The sequence below is a fragment of the Pleurodeles waltl genome, chromosome 9 (genome assembly GCF_031143425.1).
Source record: "Pleurodeles waltl isolate 20211129_DDA chromosome 9, aPleWal1.hap1.20221129, whole genome shotgun sequence".
Taxonomy (NCBI): Eukaryota; Metazoa; Chordata; class Amphibia; order Caudata; family Salamandridae; genus Pleurodeles; species Pleurodeles waltl.
The window spans coordinates 1,045,961,810-1,045,983,089 of NC_090448.1; the positions used below are offsets into that span (position 1 = coordinate 1,045,961,810).

At 44.4% G+C, this 21,280-nt stretch overlaps 1 protein-coding gene across 2 annotated transcripts in view; it reads left to right on the forward strand.

Annotated features, from left to right (window-relative positions):
* Window positions 1-21,280, forward strand: part of NID2 (nidogen 2) — a 449,243-nt gene that overhangs the window by 87,714 nt on the left and 340,249 nt on the right. For both annotated transcript variants that reach the window (XM_069208632.1, XM_069208633.1), the window contains exons 5-8: window positions 10,451-10,600; window positions 10,689-10,934; window positions 11,330-11,530; window positions 13,977-14,201. In XM_069208632.1, coding sequence (XP_069064733.1) covers window positions 10,451-10,600; window positions 10,689-10,934; window positions 11,330-11,530; window positions 13,977-14,201 — 822 coding nt within the window. The remainder of the gene's footprint in view (window positions 1-10,450; window positions 10,601-10,688; window positions 10,935-11,329; window positions 11,531-13,976; window positions 14,202-21,280) is intronic.

Below are 21,280 nucleotides of genomic sequence, written 5' to 3' on the forward strand. Positions count from 1 at the left end.
AGTGTGAGGAGTCTATCCCTACACTTTCCTGTGAACATTTCCCAAAGGAGAGCACCCCAGTGAGATCTGTTCACTTTTCTGGTTACACAAGCCCTCTCAAAAGCTGTGAACCATTTGGTGATGTCATCACCATCTTCATATTTAGTTACAATCCCTTTAGGGATTTTCAACATGTCAGGAGAATCTCTGACCCTATTTATGTTGCTGCCACCATTGATGGGTCCTAGGCCCATCTCTTGTCTTTCCCTCTCTATGGCTAGGATCTGTCTTTCCAAAGCCAATCTTTTGGCCATCCTGGCTAACTGGATGTCCTCTTCACTGGAGTTATCCTCAGTGATTTCAGAGGTGTTGGTCTCTCCTGTGAGGGAACCAGCATCTCTGACTATTATTTTTGGAGTCAGGGTTTGAGAGACCCTGTTCTCCCTAGATAGGACTGGTAGGGGGGAATTTTCCTCCAAGTCACTATCCTCTTCCTCTGAGTTGCCACCCTCAGAGGGGTTGGCCTTTTCAAACTCTGCCAAAAGCTCCTGGAGCTATATTTTGGTAGGTTTGGGGCCCATTGTTATTTTCTTTATTTTACAGAGTGACCTTAGCTCCCTCATCTTAAGATGGAGGTAAGGTGTGGTGTCGAGTTCCACCACAGTCACATCTGTGCTAGACATTTTGCTTCTAAAAGTTGGAATACTTTTTAAGAATCTACAATTGGTTCTAGAATCTAATTCAAACTTTTACAAACTTTTAAACTCTAAAAGAAATGCTAAACAGGATCTAACACAAGGCCCTAGCAGGTCTTTTAAGAATTTAGAAAACTTTTCAAATTGCAAAAATCAATTTCTAATGACAATTTTGGAATTTGTCGTGTGATCAGGTATTGGCTGAGTAGTCCAGCAAATGCAAAGTCTTGTACCCCACCGCTGATCCACCAATGTAGGAAGTTGGCTCTGTATGTGCTATTTCAAAGTAAGGAATAGCATGCACAGAGTCCAAGGGTTCCCCTTAGAGGTAAAATAGTGGTAAAAATAGATAATACTAATGCTCTATTTTGTGGTAGTGTGGTCGAGCAGTAGGCTTATCCAAGGAGTAGTGTTAAGCATTTGTTGTACATACACATAGACAATAAATGAGGTACACACACTCAGAGACAAATCCCGCCAATAGGTTTTGTATAGAAAAATATCTTTTCTTAGTTTGTTTTAAGAACCACAGGTTCAAATTTAACATGTAATATCTTGTTTGAAAGGTATTGCAGTTAAGTACATTAGGAACTTTGAATCATTTCAATTGCATGTATACTTTTCAAGTTATTCACAAATAGCTACTTTAAAAGTGGACACAGTGCAATTTTCACAGTTCCTGGGGGAGGTAAGTTTTTGTTAGTTTTACCAGGTAAGTAAGACACTTACAGGGTTCAGTTCTTGGTCCAAGGTAGCCCACCGTTGGGTGTTCAGAGCAACCCCAAAGTTATCACACCAGCAGCTCAGGGCCGGTCAGGTGCAGAGTTCAAAGTGGTGCCCAAAACGCATAGGCTAGAATGGAGAGAAGGGGGTGCCCCGGTTCCGGTCTGCTTGCAGGTAAGTACCCGCGTCTTCGGAGGGCAGACCAGGGGGGTTTTGTAGGGCACCGGGGGGGACACAAGCCCCCACAGAAATTTCACCCTCAGCAGCGCGGGGGCGGCCGGGTGCAGTGTAGAAACAAGCGTCGGGTTTGCAATGTTAGTCTATGAGAGATCAACGGATCTCTTCAGCGCTGCAAGGCAGGCAAGGGGGGGCTTCCTCGGGGAAACCTCCACTTGGGCAAGGGAGAGGGACTCCTGGGGGGTCACTTCTCCAGTGAAAGTCCGGTCCTTCAGGTCCTGGGGGCTGCGGGTGCAGGGTCTTTTCCAGGTGTCGGGACTTAGGTTTCAGAGAGTCGCGGTCAGGGGAAGCCTCGGGATTCCCTCTGCAGGCGGCGCTGCGGGGGCTCAGGGGGGACAGGTTTTGGTACTCACAGTCGGAGAGTAGTCCGGGGGTCCTCCCTGAGGTGTTGGTTCTTGTAAGGAAATGCCTCCTTGGCATGGTTGCCCCCTGACTTTTTGCCTTTGCTGATGCTATGTTTACAATTGAAAGTGTGCTGAGGCCTGCTAACCAGGCCACAGCACCAGTGTTCTTTCCCTAACCTGTACTTTTGTATCCACAATTGGCAGACCCTGGCATCCAGATAAGTCCCTTGTAACTGGTACTTCTAGTACCAAGGGCCCTGATGCCAAGGAAGGTCTCTAAGGGCTGCAGCATGTCTGATGCCACCCTGGAGACCTCTCACTCAGCACAGACACACTGCTTACCAGCTTGTATGTGCTAGTGAGAACAAAACGAGTAAGTCGACATGGCACTCCCCTCAGGGTGCCATGCCAGCCTCTCACTGCCTATGCAAGTATAGGTCAGTCACCCCTCTAGCAGGCCTTACAGCCCTAAGGCAGGGTGCACTATACCATAGGTGAGGGTACCAGTGCATGAGCATGGTACCCCTACAGTGTCTAAACAAAACCTTAGACATTGTAAGTGCAGGGTAGCCATAAGAGTATATGGTCTGGGAGTTTGTCAAACACGAACTCCACAGCACCATAATGGCTACACTGAAAACTGGGAAGTTTGGTATCAAACTTCTCAGCACAATAAATGCACACTGATGCCAGTGTACATTTTATTGCAAAATACACCCCAGAGGGCACCTTAGAGGTGCCCCCTGAAACTTAACCGACTGTCTGTGTAGGCTGACTAGTTCCAGCAGCCTGCCACACTAGAGACATGTTGCTGGCCCCATGGGGAGAGTGCCTTTGTCACTCTGAGGCCAGTAACAAAGCCTGCACTGGGTGGAGATGCTAACACCTCCCCCAGGCAGGAGCTGTAACACCTGGCGGTGAGCCTCAAAGGCTCACCCCTTTGTCACAGCACCGCAGGACACTCCAGCTAGTGGAGTTGCCCGCCCCCTCCGGCCCCAGCCCCCACTTTTGGCGGCAAGGCTGGAGAAAATAATGAGAATAACAAGGAGGAGTCACTGGCCAGTCAGGACAGCCCCTAAGGTGTCCTGAGCTGAGGTGACTCTAACTTTTAGAAATCCTCCATCTTGCAGATGGAGGATTCCCCCAATAGGGTTAGGATTGTGACCCCCTCCCCTTGGGAGGAGGCACAAAGAGGGTGTACCCACCCTCAGGGCTAGTAGCCATTGGCTACTAACCCCCCAGACCTAAACACGCCCTTAAATTTAGTATTTAAGGGCTACCCTGAACCCTAGAAAATTAGATTCCTGCAACAACAAGAAGAAGGACTGCCCAGCTGAAAACCCCTGCAGAGGAAGACCAGAAGACAACAACTGCCTTGGCTCCAGAAACTCACCAGCCTGTCTCCTGCCTTCCAAAGAACTCTGCTCCAGCGACGCCTTCCAAAGGGACCAGCGACCTCTGAATCCTCTGAGGACTGCCCTGCTTCGACAACGACAAGAAACTCCAGAGGACAGCGGACCTGCTCCAAAAAGACTGCAACTTTGTTTCAAGCCGCAGTTTTAAAGAACCCTGCAACTCCCCGCAAGAAGCGTGAGACTTGCAACACTGCACCCGGCGACCCCGACTCGGCTGGTGGAGAACCAACACCTCAGGGAGGACCTCCGGACTACTCTCCGACTGTGAGTACCAAAACCTGTCCCCCCTGAGCCCCCACAGCGCCGCCTGCAGAGGGAATCCCGAGGCTTCCCCTGACCGCGACTCTCTGAAACCTAAGTCCCGACGCCTGGAAAAGACCCTGCACCCGCAGCCCCCAGGACCTGAAGGACCGGACTTTCACTGGAGAAGTGACCCCCAGGAGTCCCTCTCCCTTGCCCAAGTGGAGGTTTCCCCGAGGAAGCCCCCCCTTGCCTGCCTTGCAGCGCTGAAGAGATCCGTTGATCTCTCATAGACTAACATTGCAAACCCGACGCTTGTTTCTACACTGCACCCGGCCGCCCCCGCGCTGCTGAGGGTGAAATTTCTGTGTGGGCTTGTGTCCCCCCCGGTGCCCTACAAAACCCCCCTGGTCTGCCCTCCGAAGACGCGGGTGTTTACCTGCAAGCAGACCGGAACCGGGGCACCCCCTTCTCTCCATTCTAGCCTATGCGTTTTGGGCACCACTTTGAACTCTGCACCTGACCGGCCCTGAGCTGCTGGTGTGGTGACTTTGGGGGTTGCTCTGAACCCCCAACGGTGGGCTACCTTGGACCAAGAACTGAACCCTGTAAGTGTCTTACTTACCTGGTAAAACTAACAAAAACTTACCTCCCCCAGGAACTGTGAAAATTGCACTGTGTCCACTTTTAAAATAGCTATTTGTGAATAACTTGAAAAGTATACATGCAATTGAAATGATTCAAAGTTCCTAATGTACTTACCTGCAATACCTTTCAAACAAGATATTACATGTTAAATTTGAACCTGTGGTTCTTAAAATAAACTAAGAAAATATATTTTTCTATAACAAAACCTATTGGCTGGATTTGTCTCTGAGTGTGTGTACCTTATTTATTGTCTGTGTATGTACAACAAATGCTTAACACTACTCCTTGGATAAGCCTACTGCTCGACCACACTACCACAAAATAGAGCATTAGTATTATCTCTTTTTACCACTATTTTACCTCTAAGGGGAACCCTTGGACTCTGTGCATGCTATTCCTTACTTTGAAATAGCACATACAGAGCCAACTTCCTACAGTTCTCCACCAGCCGAGTCGGGGTCGCCGGGTGCAGTGTTGCAAGTCTCACGCTTCTTGCGGGGAGTTGCAGGGGTCTTTAAAGCTGCTCCTTGAAACAAACTTGCAGTCTTTTTGGAGCAGGTCCGCTGTCCTCTGGAGTTTCTTGTTGTCGTCGAAGCAGGGCAGTCCTCCGAGGATTCAGAGGTCGCTGGTCCCTTTGGAAGGCGTCGCTGGAGCAGAGTTCTTTGGAAGGCAGGAGACGGGCCGGTGAGTTTCTGGAGCCAAGGCAGTTGTTGTCTTCTGGTCTTCCTCTGCAGGGGTTTTCAGCGGGGCAGTCCTTCTTGTTGTTGTTGTTGCAGGAATCTAATTTTCTAGGGTTCAGGGTAGCCCTTAAATACTAAATTTAAGGGCGTGTTTAGGTCTGGGGGGTTAGTAGCCAATGGCTACTAGCCCTGAGGGTGGGTACACCCTCTTTGTGCCTCCTCCCAAGGGGAGGGGGTCACAATCCTAACCCTATTGGGGGAATCCTCCATCTGCAAGATGGAGGATTTCTAAAAGTTAGAGTCACCTCAGCTCAGGACACCTTAGGGGCTGTCCTGACTGGCCAGTGACTCCTCCTTGTTGCTTTCTTTGTTCCCTCCAGCCTTGCCGCCAAAAGTGGGGGCCGTGGCCGGAGGGGGCGGGCAACTCCACTAAGCTGGAGTGCCCTGCTGGGCTGTGACAAAGGGGTGAGCCTTTGAGGCTCACCGCCAGGTGTCACAGCTCCTGCCTGGGGGAGGTGTTAGCATCTCCACCCAGTGCAGGCTTTGTTACTGGCCTCAGAGTGACAAAGGCACTCTCCCCATGGGGCCAGCAACATGTCTCTAGTGTGGCAGGCTGCTGGAACTAGTCAGCCTACACAGACAGTCGGTTAAGTTTCAGGGGGCACCTCTAAGGTGCCCTCTGGGGTGTATTTTGCAATAAAATGTACACTGGCATCAGTGTGCATTTATTGTGCTGAGAAGTTGGATACCAAACTTCCCAGTTTTCAGTGTAGCCATTATGGTGCTGTGGAGTTCGTGTTTGACAGACTCCCAGACCATATACTCTTATGGCTACCCTGCACTTACAATGTCTAAGGTTTTGTTTAGACACTGTAGGGGTACCATGCTCATGCACTGGTACCCTCACCTATGGTATAGTGCACCCTGCCTTAGGGCTGTAAGGCCTGCTAGAGGGGTGTCTTACCTATACTGCATAGGCAGTGAGAGGCTGGCATGGCACCCTGAGGGGAGTGCCATGTCGACTTACTCGTTTTGTTCTCACTAGCACACACAAGCTGGCAAGCAGTGTGTCTGTGCTGAGTGAGAGGTCTCCAGGGTGGCATAAGACATGCTGCAGCCCTTAGAGACCTTCCTTGGCATCAGGGCCCTTGGTACTAGAAGTACCAGTTACAAGGGACTTATCTGGATGCCAGGGTCTGCCAATTGTGGATACAAAAGTACAGGTTAGGGAAAGAACACTGGTGCTGGGGCCTGGTTAGCAGGCCTCAGCACACTTTCAATTGTAAACATAGCATCAGCAAAGGCAAAAAGTCAGGGGGCAACCATGCCAAGGAGGCATTTCCCTACACCCTGTCAACAAGTTTAACAGGAAATAACTTGGGTTTGTCAAAGGGGAAAGCCAGTGTCAATTCAATGAGTAACCATCTGGAATACAATTAGCACTAAGAGTGTTGACAAAACACCTGGCAGTGGTCTCAGTATTCTTAAGGTTCTAGTGGGTACATGTCTACTCCTACTTAAATGACTGGTGGGTAAATGCAAGCTCATTCAGACAATACCAACAAAGCACAGAGCAGTTGATACAAGCACTGTTCACCCTAGCTTGCTACATCAACTGGGGGAAATCATCTACAACACTTGCCCAACATAAAACCTTCTAAAAGCAGATGAGGATTGATTAAAAGGTCAAGGTAGTACCAGAACAAAAGCAGTTTGTAACCTGCTCATAACACCTAAACGCAAAATACCCCAACTTCTCACCCAGGTTTCCTGGCCACCTGTCACACAGAAATGCACTTTTGATTAATTTGGCTAGGGATATTTGCTTACAGTTTTCCATCAATTCCCATGACCATCTGAGGAATGAGCAAGTGCAGGAACCCAGGCATGGCACTAATACTAAAAACCCCATGGTGACCACAGCATACCTGATCCTCACACCCAACGGTAATGGCAGCTGTCAACATGATAAAACCAGTGTTATACAATTTGAAACTACATACGGGAGAAGTAATCCACCAGAAATTGGACAGTCTCTGCCTAGAGTCGAGGCTCCTGAAAAAATAGAATTTGGTAATCTGCTATTACCACAAAGATACACAGAGGTAATCGGGGAGGTGGTGGAACATACCACAGGAAATGCTTTGGAGACTAATGGAAGAGATTTGTCCAGTGGTGCAAAAAAGGTCATGGTCTAGTACTATATACAAATGACACAACAATCATCCGGTACGTATTACACCTTCTAGACTTTAAACTCACCCAGCTATGCAGACACACCATTTTGCAACCTGATGCCTCCCCCTGCCATGGAGAACGTAATGAGGGCCCCCTTAATCTCTCATGTATTGAAGATATTGACTGACCTTGGCTTGATTGCCCCTCCTCCCCCCTCACCGCTGCCCCTGTTTGGTTAAGTTACATGCACAAAGGGAACATCCAAAATGTTTTTTTTCCACTTCCCCAGTAATCAAACGTTTTCAAGGGGGCAAAAATGTTCTCTAGGGGCGAAACAAATGTGCCCACGATGTACCACTCAAACACCCATGTGGGATCTCATATTGGTCCTAGCACAACTCGTGAAGGCCCCTTTGAGCCTATGCAGAAAGCAAACTAAAGCATCTTACACTAAAGACTGCTTTCCTCATTGTATTCACCACGCTAAGATTGGTTAGCGGACTCATGCGCTTACTATCAAAGAGCCCTTTCTTTAGATACACAAATACAGAGTTTGTTACGAGAACAAAACCATGATTCATTCCTAAGATAGCCTCTCATTTCAAAGTTTATCAGGCTACACAAATCCCAGCATTTTCCACAGTCCAAAAACACAGGTAGAAAAGCCATGCTCACACTTGATTGCAGAAAAGCCATTATGTACTTTATGTAAGAACCAAAATCACTGAGGAAAACCAACTAATTCTTTGTGGCCCATTCAACTCAAAAGAAGGGATTGCCACTACCAAAAGGGACAACAGTAAGGTGGATAGTTAAAACAATCCAAGCGAGTTCTAAATTGGCAAGAACAAGACTAAAACATTGGTCAAGGCCAAACTTTACAGGAGGGAAAAAAGGGCTTTACTCACCTGCTTACAGACTGTCTCTGTTAATGACGTGTGTGGCGGTTACTTGTTCATCAGTGCACACACACTTTCACTAAACATTTTTTGTGGATGGCCACGAAAAGGAAGAGTCAGAAGGTTTTTAAAATAGTTTTTTTTCAACCTGTCAACTGTAATGCCCTGCCTCAGCTGCGTAATCAAAACACTGCTTGCGAACCAAGAAGAGATCCACACTGCAAACGAAACACGTCACTTACCTATAACAATAATTTTGCAGCTTGGAGCTCTTCTGCATTCACCTGAAACCCACCCACCTCTCCGGTGAAGGCAATGTGTTTAATGAGGAATCTAGGATTTTTAAAATGAATTTGCAAACTCATACTGGGGCACTGTGGGCTAACGTAGGTGGAGGAAATCTCCCGGACCTAACCACTAGCTGGCAAAATAAATGCACATCATATGAATAGAGAAGAGCTCCAAATCGCAAAACTATTCTTACAATACAGAACTTGTTTTTTTCTCTTGTGCAGCTATGTAGGTACTTTTTATACATCCAGATCTAATGCATGACACCAGATTCTCTTCACTAATTAGTGGCAGGTGACGAATTAGGGTATGATCATTGCTGTGATGCTGAACAAGTATCACAAATGTAACTTGGCCCGAACATAGTTGATCTTGGCATAACACAATGACGAAGTGCACATAATTCTTCAGATGTTTAATTATTTGAGCTCTTCACTTCATTGTCCTTTCAACAACAATAACAAAAATATAAATAATACACAGAAATAATAGTAACAATTATAATATTAACATATTATGACAATGAAAATGCAATTAACCTGGTAATTTACTTAGTGCTGCAGAGGACACATCTTTCATTCATTTATGTATGTAAGCTCTGATACCAGAAGAAAGGAAGCGCAGGTTTGCGTTGCCGAATTTCCAGCTCGTGATCTGCCAGAAGCATGTCGTTTAATTTTATTTGTTGTGTACTCTAGATCATACTATACTTCTGTCTGAAATGGTGCATGGCTGAAGTGTCCATTCAATCAAATGCACCAAAAATCACTCAAAACTCTTTTTTTAAAAAAATCTTTACTTTTCATTTGATCTTTAACAAATACAAATACAACTGCAAATGTCACTCACAATACATGACATCTAGTGTCAAATTAAAATATTTTAGGCAATGAACTACTGAAAGACCATGCATCCAGGCAGCATTCGCTGGATTCAGTGAATGTACTAACACTTTCTGCAGTCTCAACTGGTTGTGGACAGTTAACTATCAGAGCTGTGAAGCACCACTTCAATATATATGGGAGACACTGTATTCCTAAAGACGTAGGTCGCTATCCTCTTGTCCATCACTGTTTGATAACACTATCTTATTAAACTGTGGGTTACTATGATTCTACTCTGTGGAAGGTATTGTTGCAGGCATTTACCAATTGCTTACATATATCTAAGGTTCGTACACGTGATTGTTGCCTGGCAAATTGGTATGATAAGATCATGATGCTGATGTATTTGTGGAGTTTGTGAAATGTACTGGGGGGTAGAGTGTAGGCCTGACAAATTTTTGTGGGCAGCCAGTTTCTCCACCAGGGCAGCAGAGTAGATTACTTATTCACCTGAGGTGCTGCCCGCCAAATTTAGAAAGGTCCTCTGGCCCAGCAGACATGTCTATCATTGTCAGGAACCACTACCAAGGTGTTTCCTGTAAATAGAATCATGAGTTTGATGGACGGCTTCATCAACATGATGGAGCCCTACTGCAAACTTGTAATGTGTATTATTTTTATTTTCAAAAGGTAAAAAAAGTAAATCCCAAAGTGGGAAATAACAAAAAAAGCAATGCCCCCTCGATATGTGAGGGGGTGGCATTGAGCAATTTATTTTTTACTGTCCTTTACCTCCTTCCTGGTAGTGACAGGCATTGAGAATTGGGCGTATGTGCACTCATGTATATTAGATAGGTGGACATGCAGCCAAATCTCAGATGACCCTTACTTCATCTTACTCCATCAGGCCAGTGGAGAGGTTTGACCACCGTAGAGACGGAGTAGTCTCACCCGTTGCCAAACCTATGGTTCGCCAAATTCTAAATTGGGCTGATGGACTATTATGTTGGCGGGGAGGAAACTCCACTGCCCTTCAAACAAACACATTTAAATCAGGCTGTCTGTATGCTTTGTCTGTATTGTCTCCACAGTGCTTACGGAGGCTGGAGTGTGTGCCGGTGTAGAATTGAAAATAAATACACATGAAGTTCTTTCAATCGCGTTTTGTTTTGTAAGAGTTTACACAGTGGCTGGGGCAGAAATAAGGAATAATTTGGCCTTCACTATCCGTTGGTTTTGCATTTCTCTAAAATTGCATTTCATTGGCTAATGAATTTAATATCTTCTTTTAATTTAGTGTATACCTATAAGGCTGCGAGAAAGGACACTTGTGAGGGAAGCCATGGACAGTGTTCCCAGCATGCTTTTTGCACAGATTATACCTATGGATTCTGTTGTCACTGTCAGTCTGAATACTATGGAAATGGTAGATATTGTCTACCAAAAGGTAACTATGAGATATATTTTCTAGGTTCTATTTGGTCTTTGATTATCAAACATGTCACTGATGTAATTAACTTTTATCATTTTCTCAGGTGCACCCCATCGCGTCAATGGTAAAGTCAGCGGAAGACTTTTTGTAAATGGAGCACTTGTGGAATTTACGGATGTTGATCTACATGCCTACATAGTTTTAAATGATGGGCGAGCCTACACTGCTATTAGCCACATCCCAACAACAGCAGCTCGGGGGCTACTGCCCTTGTCACCCATTGGAGGTCTATTTGGCTGGCTCTTTGCTTTAGAAAAGCCAGGCTATGAGAATGGCTTTAGTATTACTGGTAAGTTTTAGAAGCAGTAATGCCAAAAGAGGAACTCTTGCTTAGTCTTAATCAAACTGAAAGTAGAGCGCTTGCCCTGTTTATTTTAATTTTTAGGTTCTCTTGTCAGATAATCTGTTATTGAGTTTTTTGTGTCATCTTGGCATCCGGAACATTGACAAGGAACAATTGGCAAATATTTGAGAGTTTACATATTCTTAGACCTAGCCAAAGCTAAGCATATATTCTCATACCTCTGGAAAGGAATACATAAGAAAATACACTTTGAAGTATAATTGTGAACCAATACTGATGTGCACTATAAAGTTCAGTTGATTTGAATGTTAATATGTATATTAAGATGTATGTATATTCAAATGTGATTTGATAAGTGCTCCTATTTTTTTTTGTTTCAGGTGCTAAATTCACTCACAGTATAGAAGTCATTTTTTACCCCGGGGAAGAAAAAATTCATGTTACTCAGACAGCTAACGGGCTTGACTCCCAGAATTACTTAAATGTTAAAACAACCATAAAAGGACAGGTTCCATTTATCCCAGAAGATGCCACAGTTCAGATTGAACCTTATAATGAACTGTACCACTACTCTGGCTCAGGTATGGCATGCAAATTTGTGGTCTGTTCTGGCAAAGTTTAATGGATTTGTTGGTTATAGTCAATGTGCCGTTTTTGCATTTCGTAGTACCTTGTCATGATACCTGCAAGTTTTAATTTTAAAACGAATATTGAGAATTCATTCCACACATCTGTGCACCTTGCAGTCTGCATTCAGCAGTATTATGCCACGGTGCTACCTACCACATATTCCATCAAAGCCCCTGGGACTTTGCCATAGAGGTCCTCTCACACTTCATTACTGCTGCAGAATGATTTTTGGTGTGGCCTCCAGTTTCTGATAACACTGATCTGTGATGTACACATGTGCACCTTGGCTCCTAACGAAAAGTCCAGTAATTTCCCCAGCTCGCTTCTGAAGAAGAGACTGTGCACAACAGATGTCTCCGAACATGGATCCCTCTAGGCCACCAGGGAATCTTAACAAGTATCTTGTTGTCCAGTGCCCACTTTTTTACCTATAGGAACATGAGCTGCTCCCATTAAGAGAAAGATCAGCCATGCTGGCTTCTTCTCTTCTCTTCCCTAATTTGAATCTCCACTAGAAGTGAACTCTCTCAAGCTCACTAAGGAGTCGCTGTGTGTAATCATATCAGTGGTATTTTTTAGATTGTCTGCTCCATCAAACTTTATTTCCAGTCCCTACAGCAACCATAGTCTGTTAGAAGATGCATCAGAGACCAGAAGGATACTCCACCATATAGCTTGCTATGTTTTAATGTTCTCCAACCCTGGTTTTTAGAAATGTATTTCTTAAACAACTATAAAGTATAAGGGGAACAGATCTTCTGGTTCGCTTGTGTAAATCATATCCACTGTGCTTTGTCCTTCACCAGCTCCCTTCTGAAGCTAATTTAGAGATGTGATGGAGAATACTTTGGCCAGTTATAGTACCTTATCTCCTTATTCCACTTGCAGTTTTCCTTAATAAAAATCTAATTGGAGGGATGCTGGATGAGGAGCTGACCTGCTGCCGTGGAGTCTGGTAGATCACCACCAACCATTCTCCTTCAGTTCTCTGTGGCCAGATCCAAGAGTCCAAGTGTAAATTAATTCCTGGATCTGCTAATCTGTAGTCACTGTATCCCTCTAGTTTTCCGGGGTGGTTGTCTTAAAGAGCTTCCCAATACATTACTTCACCATGAGTTACACAGAATGCCTATGGGTATTATTAGAGTTATAAAATATGTCACCAATGTGGTGCTGTAGACTGTCTTCTACTAATTTCAATGTTTTTTGTGGGTTGTGGTCAGATATGGGTGCTTTGAATTCCAGCTTGCTACTAAAGCATTCATACCATCAAACATACTAATTGTTTACTCCTGATGAAACATCATGAAATTACCACAACGTGCACATCTGTCCTGCAGGGTGCATTCTTCAGCAGGTTATGCTTGCATACCATCTACATACTTCAGAACTCACTGTTTTTTCAGACCAACCCATTATATTAACATACTAGGTCAAACTGTAGAATGTATTTATTGTGTGTGGAATGTTCGACTCAACCAATTTTAAATTCTACCTTAATTTTAAATGTCATTACACATGTCTAACTTGTACATTTGTTATGTTAGACAGTTTTTGTAAGCAGTGCTGCAGAGTTCCTTGGTGTGTGACAGTCAGGTGTGTGCAGACCTTTGTCTGTTGGATGTGTTGTGGATTTTCCCAGTGGCAGGCTAGGTTGCTTAGAGGGGTCAGATATGTGGTGTGACATAGCTTACAGTAAGACGTGAAGGTTTTCACTTTATTGATTTCTGGGTAACATATTTTGTGCATTCGACATCATTGGTATTGTTCAAATAGAGTGGAATTTCTTCAAATTATTCCATCCTACAGTATTTCAGCAGGTATTTCATTCTACCTCAAGCTGTTCCAATGAAAATAGATTGCCTCAAGACCATTAAAGTGTTGCTTAATGAGAGCTCATGAAAATTAAATACAAGAAGCACACTGTTGCCTCTAGTATGTTATATGGCTGTGAACGGAACTGAAATCAAAAAGAAAATAAATTGACTGCCTATGATTTCTCATTATTAGTGCATGAAAACCCCACAGGAATTGTGTACTGTAGTCTAAACTTAAATATCTAACTTCAACAGACCAATAGACTCTAAGCAAGGCAGCGTGTTTTGATATGAGGTCAATATGATCGACCTGCACATATATTGACTCATCAATATTGACAACTAAAACATTATTTCATCCTCATATATGTAGACATAGAGCTATACTTAACTCCACATGTGCTTGCCTTGATGAAGTATTGATAGTCCATATTGTAGCAGTATTATAAGTTAAGGCTGATAGTAACATTTTGATATTAATGGTAAAACACTCTTAACAACAGTAGTACAGGCCTCAATTTTATAGGTATGCATTTTTTAGACCTCACTGTCAAAAGTGCTTTTTGTTTCTTGTGTACAGCTGTGACATCTACGACCCGCAGAGAATATTCGGTTTCCTCTGGCGGCGAATCCGCAAAATACTACTACCGGTTGCATCAGAACATAACATACGAGGACTGTATTCATGACCAGCGAGTTCCTCCAAGCACCCAGAAGCTTCATGTTGATCGAGTGTTTGTTTTATACAGCAGAGAAGAGCGTGTCCTCCGATATGCAATGACAAACCATATCGGCTCCGTGCAAGGTAGGCCCTGAATTTTTGATTTTTTTTTTCTGTTGGCATAACTTCGGCTACATGTTCACTGTGTAAAGAGCGGATTTCTAGAAATTATTTGTATTGTGCACCAATGATGCTACTAACTACATGTGCAAAAAAATACATATGTATATTGTAATAAATGTTATTCCACTCTGTCAACTCTACTGCTTTATCTCAAAACAAACTACAATGTGATAAAGGAATGAGGCCATTATGCTAGTATTAGTGCATGTTTTCATTAATTTTATTTTATCTCTTTGATATAGCAGGATTTTTAGAGCTGTGTCCAGACTTAAATGTTTTTTTATTGACGAAGGAGTATGGCTCCAGGCACATATAACATTATGATGCTCATGGTCCTGTTAAGATACTGAAACCAGGGTTTGACAAATGGGACGTAGAGGACATATAGTTTAGCAAGTACTAGACCGTATTATGTGTGGTTGGATTCTTGATTTGTACGTTTGAGTTACACAAGTAACACATTCCCTTTCTCACACATATTGAGATCAAGTAATTTACTCATAATTACGTATATTGATTTTGTACTGATGCATCGCTAGAAACCTCTCTTTCCCTGGTCTGTGTACCTGTACTCAAGCGTGGGTTAGTGGAAACTGATACCACAGGTGGCAAAATAGGCCATTCAAATCTGAACTACAGTCTGAAGTGTGGGTTAGAACCTCGTTGACTCTTTAATATTTTATGCAAATAAAGTTACCAGTTTTCAACTCTCACCCTGCAATGATGTGTTTACAGGAAATGTTAAGTAGATCAGTATTACCATGATAGATTTTTGCGTAGGATGCAGCGCAGACAACAGGTTTAAATTGCATGGTGCTCGTTATTGTGCATTCTGCAGGTTGCAGCGAGTTGCATTTTACTGAGCTAGACATGCGAACCATAGAGCTCAAGTGTGCTTGAAAACCTACCTTGCATGGCACCCTTTACTTATCGCCTCCATTGATGCACCTTGGGCCAGACCTCTACTGCTTAGTTGGCAGGGCTCATTTTGCTGGACAGTTCTAAGGGCAGATGTATCAAAGTCGCAGTTTGCATTTCCTAAATAGCAATTTTTAATAAATCATCCGTTCAAGAAATGCAAAATGGGATGTATGAAAATTGCGATTCGGTAATAGCGATTTCTTAAAAATCGCAATCGCTATTACCAAATCGCAATTAGGTAATGGGACTTCATTCATCCCAATGGGCCTGTAGGCCCATAGGTGCAAATAGTTTTTCATTACCTAATTTGCAAATTCCTGTTAGGAATTCACAAATTAGGTAATGCAAACCCCAGGGTGAAGGGGGCCTAAGGCCCCCTTGATACACCCCAAAAAAATGTGTGCCCTAGGGGCATGTGTGCACTTCATGTTATTTTAAAAAATGCATTTATAATACACTTTCAAAAATTGCACATGCTTATCACCAAATTGGATTTGGTGATAATTGCATTTCCTAAATGCCCAATTTGCATTTTGGAAATGCATGATACATGTGCTTTGGAAATCACCAATAGGAATTCCCTATTTGCGATTTCCTTTTAAGACAATCACAATTTGTGATTCCCTAAATGGAGTTGCAATTTCAGGGAATCGCTATTTTAGCGATTCCTTGAAATTGCACTGCGAATGCCTTTCATAAATCTTGAAAGGCATTTTTGCATTCGCAAATGGTCGAACTTTGCGATTCGCACTATTTGCAAATGCAAAATTGTTTAATACATCTGGCTCCAAAACTTTTAATGAAATATGCTATTGCGTAGAAGACACAACCAAATAGCTGCTGAGTTCTCAAACTAAAACTGATCCTCCAGCGAGCTCGGCAACAAACTGCTATTTGTCTGATATAATGTGGGTAGATCACAAAGTCTCACTACGTTTGAGACCGGCAGGCCCAGGAAACTAATAGCTGCTATGGGGGAGGGCCCAAATAACATTTTGAAAGGTTAATCGGGGTAGGAATGTTTGTCAGCATGGTTGGTGGCACTTGGGGCAGTTTGGCCATGCTTGAAATTGGCTTACTGAGCAGTTATTCAGAGTTTGTGTAAATTGTGCCCAGGAAATCCCTAAGTAAATGAGCGAAAAAAATACCAATGCTCTATTGTCACTTACTGCCAATAGGTGCCGCTTGCGTCGACTTATCCAAACATTGCATTGTAATGTGGCCTGTGCTCGTAGTTCACTGTTTATTGTGAAGTACAACCCATGCACTAAGTAACTTATACCTGACCAACTGTCGAGGCTTTAATCCGCATAGCTCCAGGCCTGGCATTATGGTGTAGGCTCAACTTAAAAAGTAAAGGTGCACTTTCCTTGGATTAGGAGTTGTCGTTCTTGTGGGTGGTGGGCAGCATCACTACTATGCTGACTGTAGGCCCCAACAAGAGTGAGTTGCGCTAAATCCGTTATAGGCTCTGTACACACAGCATTGGCATGATCAGGATATGACATGGAGCTTGGGTGGTCAAAGACCCTCCTCGTCCTCAAGTTATGTAGTCTCCAGAAATTGCAGTGGCCGCACAATATGGAGATGCATATGCGCAGATCACTGTGGTCATATTGGCCATTCACAAACTGAAAACGCCAGCTCGCACAGCACCCTTTATCACCTCTGCTGACAATCCTCGGGCTAGACCATTACAGCATAGCATGCAGGGCTTACCTTGTTGTGTTGCCACAGATGAGTCAAACGAAATACATACCTTAACAATGCTTCTCAGTGAGCAATAAGCAATTGTTTTCAAAGCATGAGCGAATAGTGTCAAAGGTGGCACTGGAAACACTTTGTACAGAAAGTCGATCCTAGCTGGCTCTAAACTAAGATATAGAAATGCCTGCCATCCTTTTTTTAGGTCTTGCCTGAAACAGGGCATGTGCTGTGCCTTGCAAGACATTTTGTTTACTTACAGGGGGGCCTAGGAGCAGTCTATTGCTTACCATTGGTTGGCTTCATTTTCACTCATTTGCTTTCATTTCATTAGTTGGCACGTGCTGATTTCACTTCTGCTTCTTCAGTGTATCCCTCCATGGGACAATGTCCAAGTACCTGTGTTGGTCCACTGTTCTCCTACTGGCAGTGCTTTTTAGGTCAAGCCTGTGACAGCACATGTGCTGGTGAGACACTGTTAATTACAATAAAGGGCTTGGAGCCTGAACATTACTTACAATTTGTTGGCTTCAGTGTAACTCTTCTTTGGAGCCTCTTAATTGACTGTTGTAGAGCAAGTGTCATTTCATTTCTTTCTGTGTAGTACGGACCAAGCACAGATTGATTCAACGTATTTACTGTCTGTCCGTTGCTCGTGCTGTGATTGAGGTACTATTTCTTCTTCCCCCCTCCTCCCACTACCCCTGCTAAAGTCTGGTACTCTCTCCCTACTTCCCTGCTCCTACATAGTTTAGTTTTCCCCATACACCTCTCCCCCTGCTCTCGGTTATTGCTGCACTTAGCCCCCTCATGTCTTCCTCCCTCATTTGTTTTAAACATACTGCACAGCACACGGGCCAATGCTTTTTTAGGCCATGCTACACAGCAGCCACACTGCTACAACATGGCTAAAATTTGACAAAGTAGTAGTTCTCATTTTGTAGGAGAGACTTATTGGCTTTTCCAATGCTTGTTACTTCACTGCACTCAAGAGATAGAAACAATGGCCGTGAGCTGAAGTTTTAACGGTTCACCAGTGGTAAAGCAATGGATCAGTGCCTGTTGTAGGAAAATACCCTCTTTTTGGCATGGTTACCCCCACTTTTTGCCTACTGTCAGTGTGTTTTGACTGTGTTCACTGGGATCCTGCTAACCAGAACCCCAGTGACTGTGCTCTCTCCCTCAAAATTTGGTTGTTTGAGACTTTACACACACCCTACATTTGGCATATTGGTGCCCCCATATCCGACCCTAGAATTTTGTACCCAGGGCATTGGGGCACAAGGGGTTCCCCATGGGCTGCAGCATGTATTAAGCCAACCATGGGAGCCTATGTAAAATGTGTCTGCAGGCCTGCCATTTCAGCCTGCATGAAAAGATGCATGCACCCTTTCACTTCAGGTCACTGCAAGGCACGTCTGTGGTAGGCCCTCCTAGCCCAGAGGGCAGGGTGCAGGTACTTGTGTGTGAGGGCACCCATGCATGAGCAGAGGTGCCCCTGCAAACTCCAGCTCCATTCTCCTGGACTTCTAAGTGTGGGGAAGCCATTTTACCAGTGAATGGACACAAGTCACTGCCAGTGTCCAGCTAAATAATGGTAACTCCGAACCTGGCATGTTTGGTATCAAACATGTCCGAATCATACTCCAATACTGTTGACAGTATTGGTTGGATGATGCCATGCACTTTGGGGGTTCCTTGGGGGTTCCTTGGAGGATCCCCAGCTTTGCTCCTACCGGTTTGCAGGTTTAGTTGATGGCTTTTCCACACCACTGACTGACTGCAATCCTTATTCCGGCGTGGGATAATGACGCATCACTTAAAGGAACTCTTCAATGGCTCCAGTGCTGCACTGCTGACTGTCTTCATTCACAGTTGACCTGGTCCTGCATCCACGTAAGGGTGGGTAGTGTCTCCTGCCACAACTGGACACTCCAATGTGAACTGGACTTGGTCCCTTTACTTACCTCCAGTTGGGGTATTGCCTATTCAGTATTTAAGTACTTGTGTTACTATAATAAACTACCTTTATTTTTGTAACACTGTATGGTTCTTTTATATATGTAAGTGCTGTGAGACTACAGAGGTAGTGCATAAGCTTTGCGTGTCTCCTAGATAAGTCTTGGCTGCTCATCCATAGCAACCTCTAGAGAGCCCTGGTTTCCTAGACACTGACTACACCTCACTAATAGGGGATACCTAGACCTGGTATAAGGTGATAACACCATAGGTGCTCACCACACACCAGGCCAGCTTCCTACAGCTGTCTCTTCAGTAAAAAAAAAAAAAAACACCCTTACTAGTAGGCTTCATCCTATGACTCGAGACATACTGATTTTGCTGAAACTACTGGTTCATGCAATTGCATGGAGATCTTGATGAGGTAGGCATGTGGGGAAAGCTTTTATTGTAGGTGTGCGCCAATAATAAGCTATAGTAGCTGAAAACAAGTTTTATAGACACAAACCTGGCCCTGGCGAGGTTTTTGTTATGTCTGCATAATTTCCAGCATGCACTTAACACTTTATTTGTAACAACCAAAACGTGACCAGATGTTTGTAGCACTCGTTTTGTGCACTTTTTGTGTGAAATAAGCCCTTTCATCCATAATGGACGCCAGGGATGTTTCTTCTAGCACTAAGTGACAGGTTTGTATTTCATGTAATTTGTTCAAAATTGAATATTGTCTTTCCAAAGGTTTTCACCCACATAACGAAAACCACCCAGAAGTAGGATATATAACTTTTGGATTATATAATTTAAAAAGTGCACACACAAAATGTATGAGGTGTGGTCTATTGGCTGTGCTATAGTCCATGAGTTTTAATTTTGTAATAGGCAATAGACAAAGTATTGTGATTCTGTGCATATCTTTTACTTTGTGAGTAAAACATTAAACGTTTTGAATGGGATATCATTGTAAAACCTCTAAAAGGTAATGCCATTTGTAAGGAAATGCCTCCTTGGCATGGTTGCCCCCTGACTTTTTGCCTTTGCTGATGCTATGTTTACAATTGAAAGTGTGCTGAGGCCTGCTAACCAGGCCCCAGCACCAGTGTTCTTTCCCTAACCTGTACTTTTGTATCCACAATTGACAGACCCTGGCATCCAGATAAGTCCCTTGTAACTGGTACTTCTAGTACCAAGGGCCCTGATGCCAAGGAAGGTCTCTAAGGGCTGCAGCATGTCTTATGCCACCCTGGAGACCTCTCACTCAGCACAGACACATTGCTTGCCAGCTTGTGTGTGCTAGTGAGGACAAAACGAGTAAGTCGACATGGCACTCCCCTCAGGGTGCCATGCCAGCCTCTCACTGCCTATGCAGTATAGGTAAGCCACCCCTCTAGCAGGCCTTACAGCCCTAAGGCAGGGTGCACTATACCATAGGTGAGGGTACCAGTGCATGAGCATGGTACCCCTACAGTGTCTAAACAAAACCTTAGACATTGTAAGTGCAGGGTAGCCATAAGAGTATATGGTCTGGGAGTTTGTCAAACACGAACTCCACAGCACCATAATGGCTACACTGAAAACTGGGAAGTTTGGTATCAAACTTCTCAGCACAATAAATGCACACTGATGCCAGTGTACATTTTATTGTAAAATACACCACAGAGGGCACCTTAGAGGTGCCCCCTGAAACTTAACCGACTATCTGTGTAGGCTGACTAGTTTTAGCAGCCTGCCACAAACCGAGACATGTTGCTGGCCCCATGGGGAGAGTGCCTTTGTCACTCTGAGGCCAGTAACAAAGCCTGCACTGGGTGGAGATGCTAACACCTCTCCCAGGCAGGAATTGTCACACCTGGCGGTGAGCCTCAAAGGCTCACCTCCTTTGTGCCAACCCAGCAGGACACTCCAGCTAGTGGAGTTGCCCGCCCCCTCCGGCCAGGCCCCACTTTTGGCGGCAAGGCCGGAGAAAATAATGAGAAAAACAAGGAGGAGTCACTGGCCAGTCAGGACAGCCCCTAAGGTGTCCTGAGCTGAAGTGACTCTAACTTTTAGAAATCCTCCATCTTGCAGATGGAGGATTCCCCCAATAGGGTTAGGATTGTTACCCCCTCCCCTTGGGAGGAGGCACAAAAAGGGTGTACCCACCCTCAGGGCTAGTAGCCATTGGCTACTAACCCCCCAGACCTAAACACGCCCTTAAATTTAGTATTTAAGGGCTACCCTGAACCCTAGAAAATTAGATTCCTGCAACAACAAGAAGAAGGACTGCCTAGCTGAAAACCCCTGCAGAGGAAGACCAGAAGACAACTACTGCCTTGGCTCCAGAAACTCACCGGCCTGTCTCCTGCCTTCCAAAGATCCTGCTCCAGCGACGCCTTCCAAAGGGACCAACGACCTCGACATCCTCTGAGGACTGCCCCTGCTTCGAAAAGACAAGAAACTCCAGAGGACAGCGGACCTGC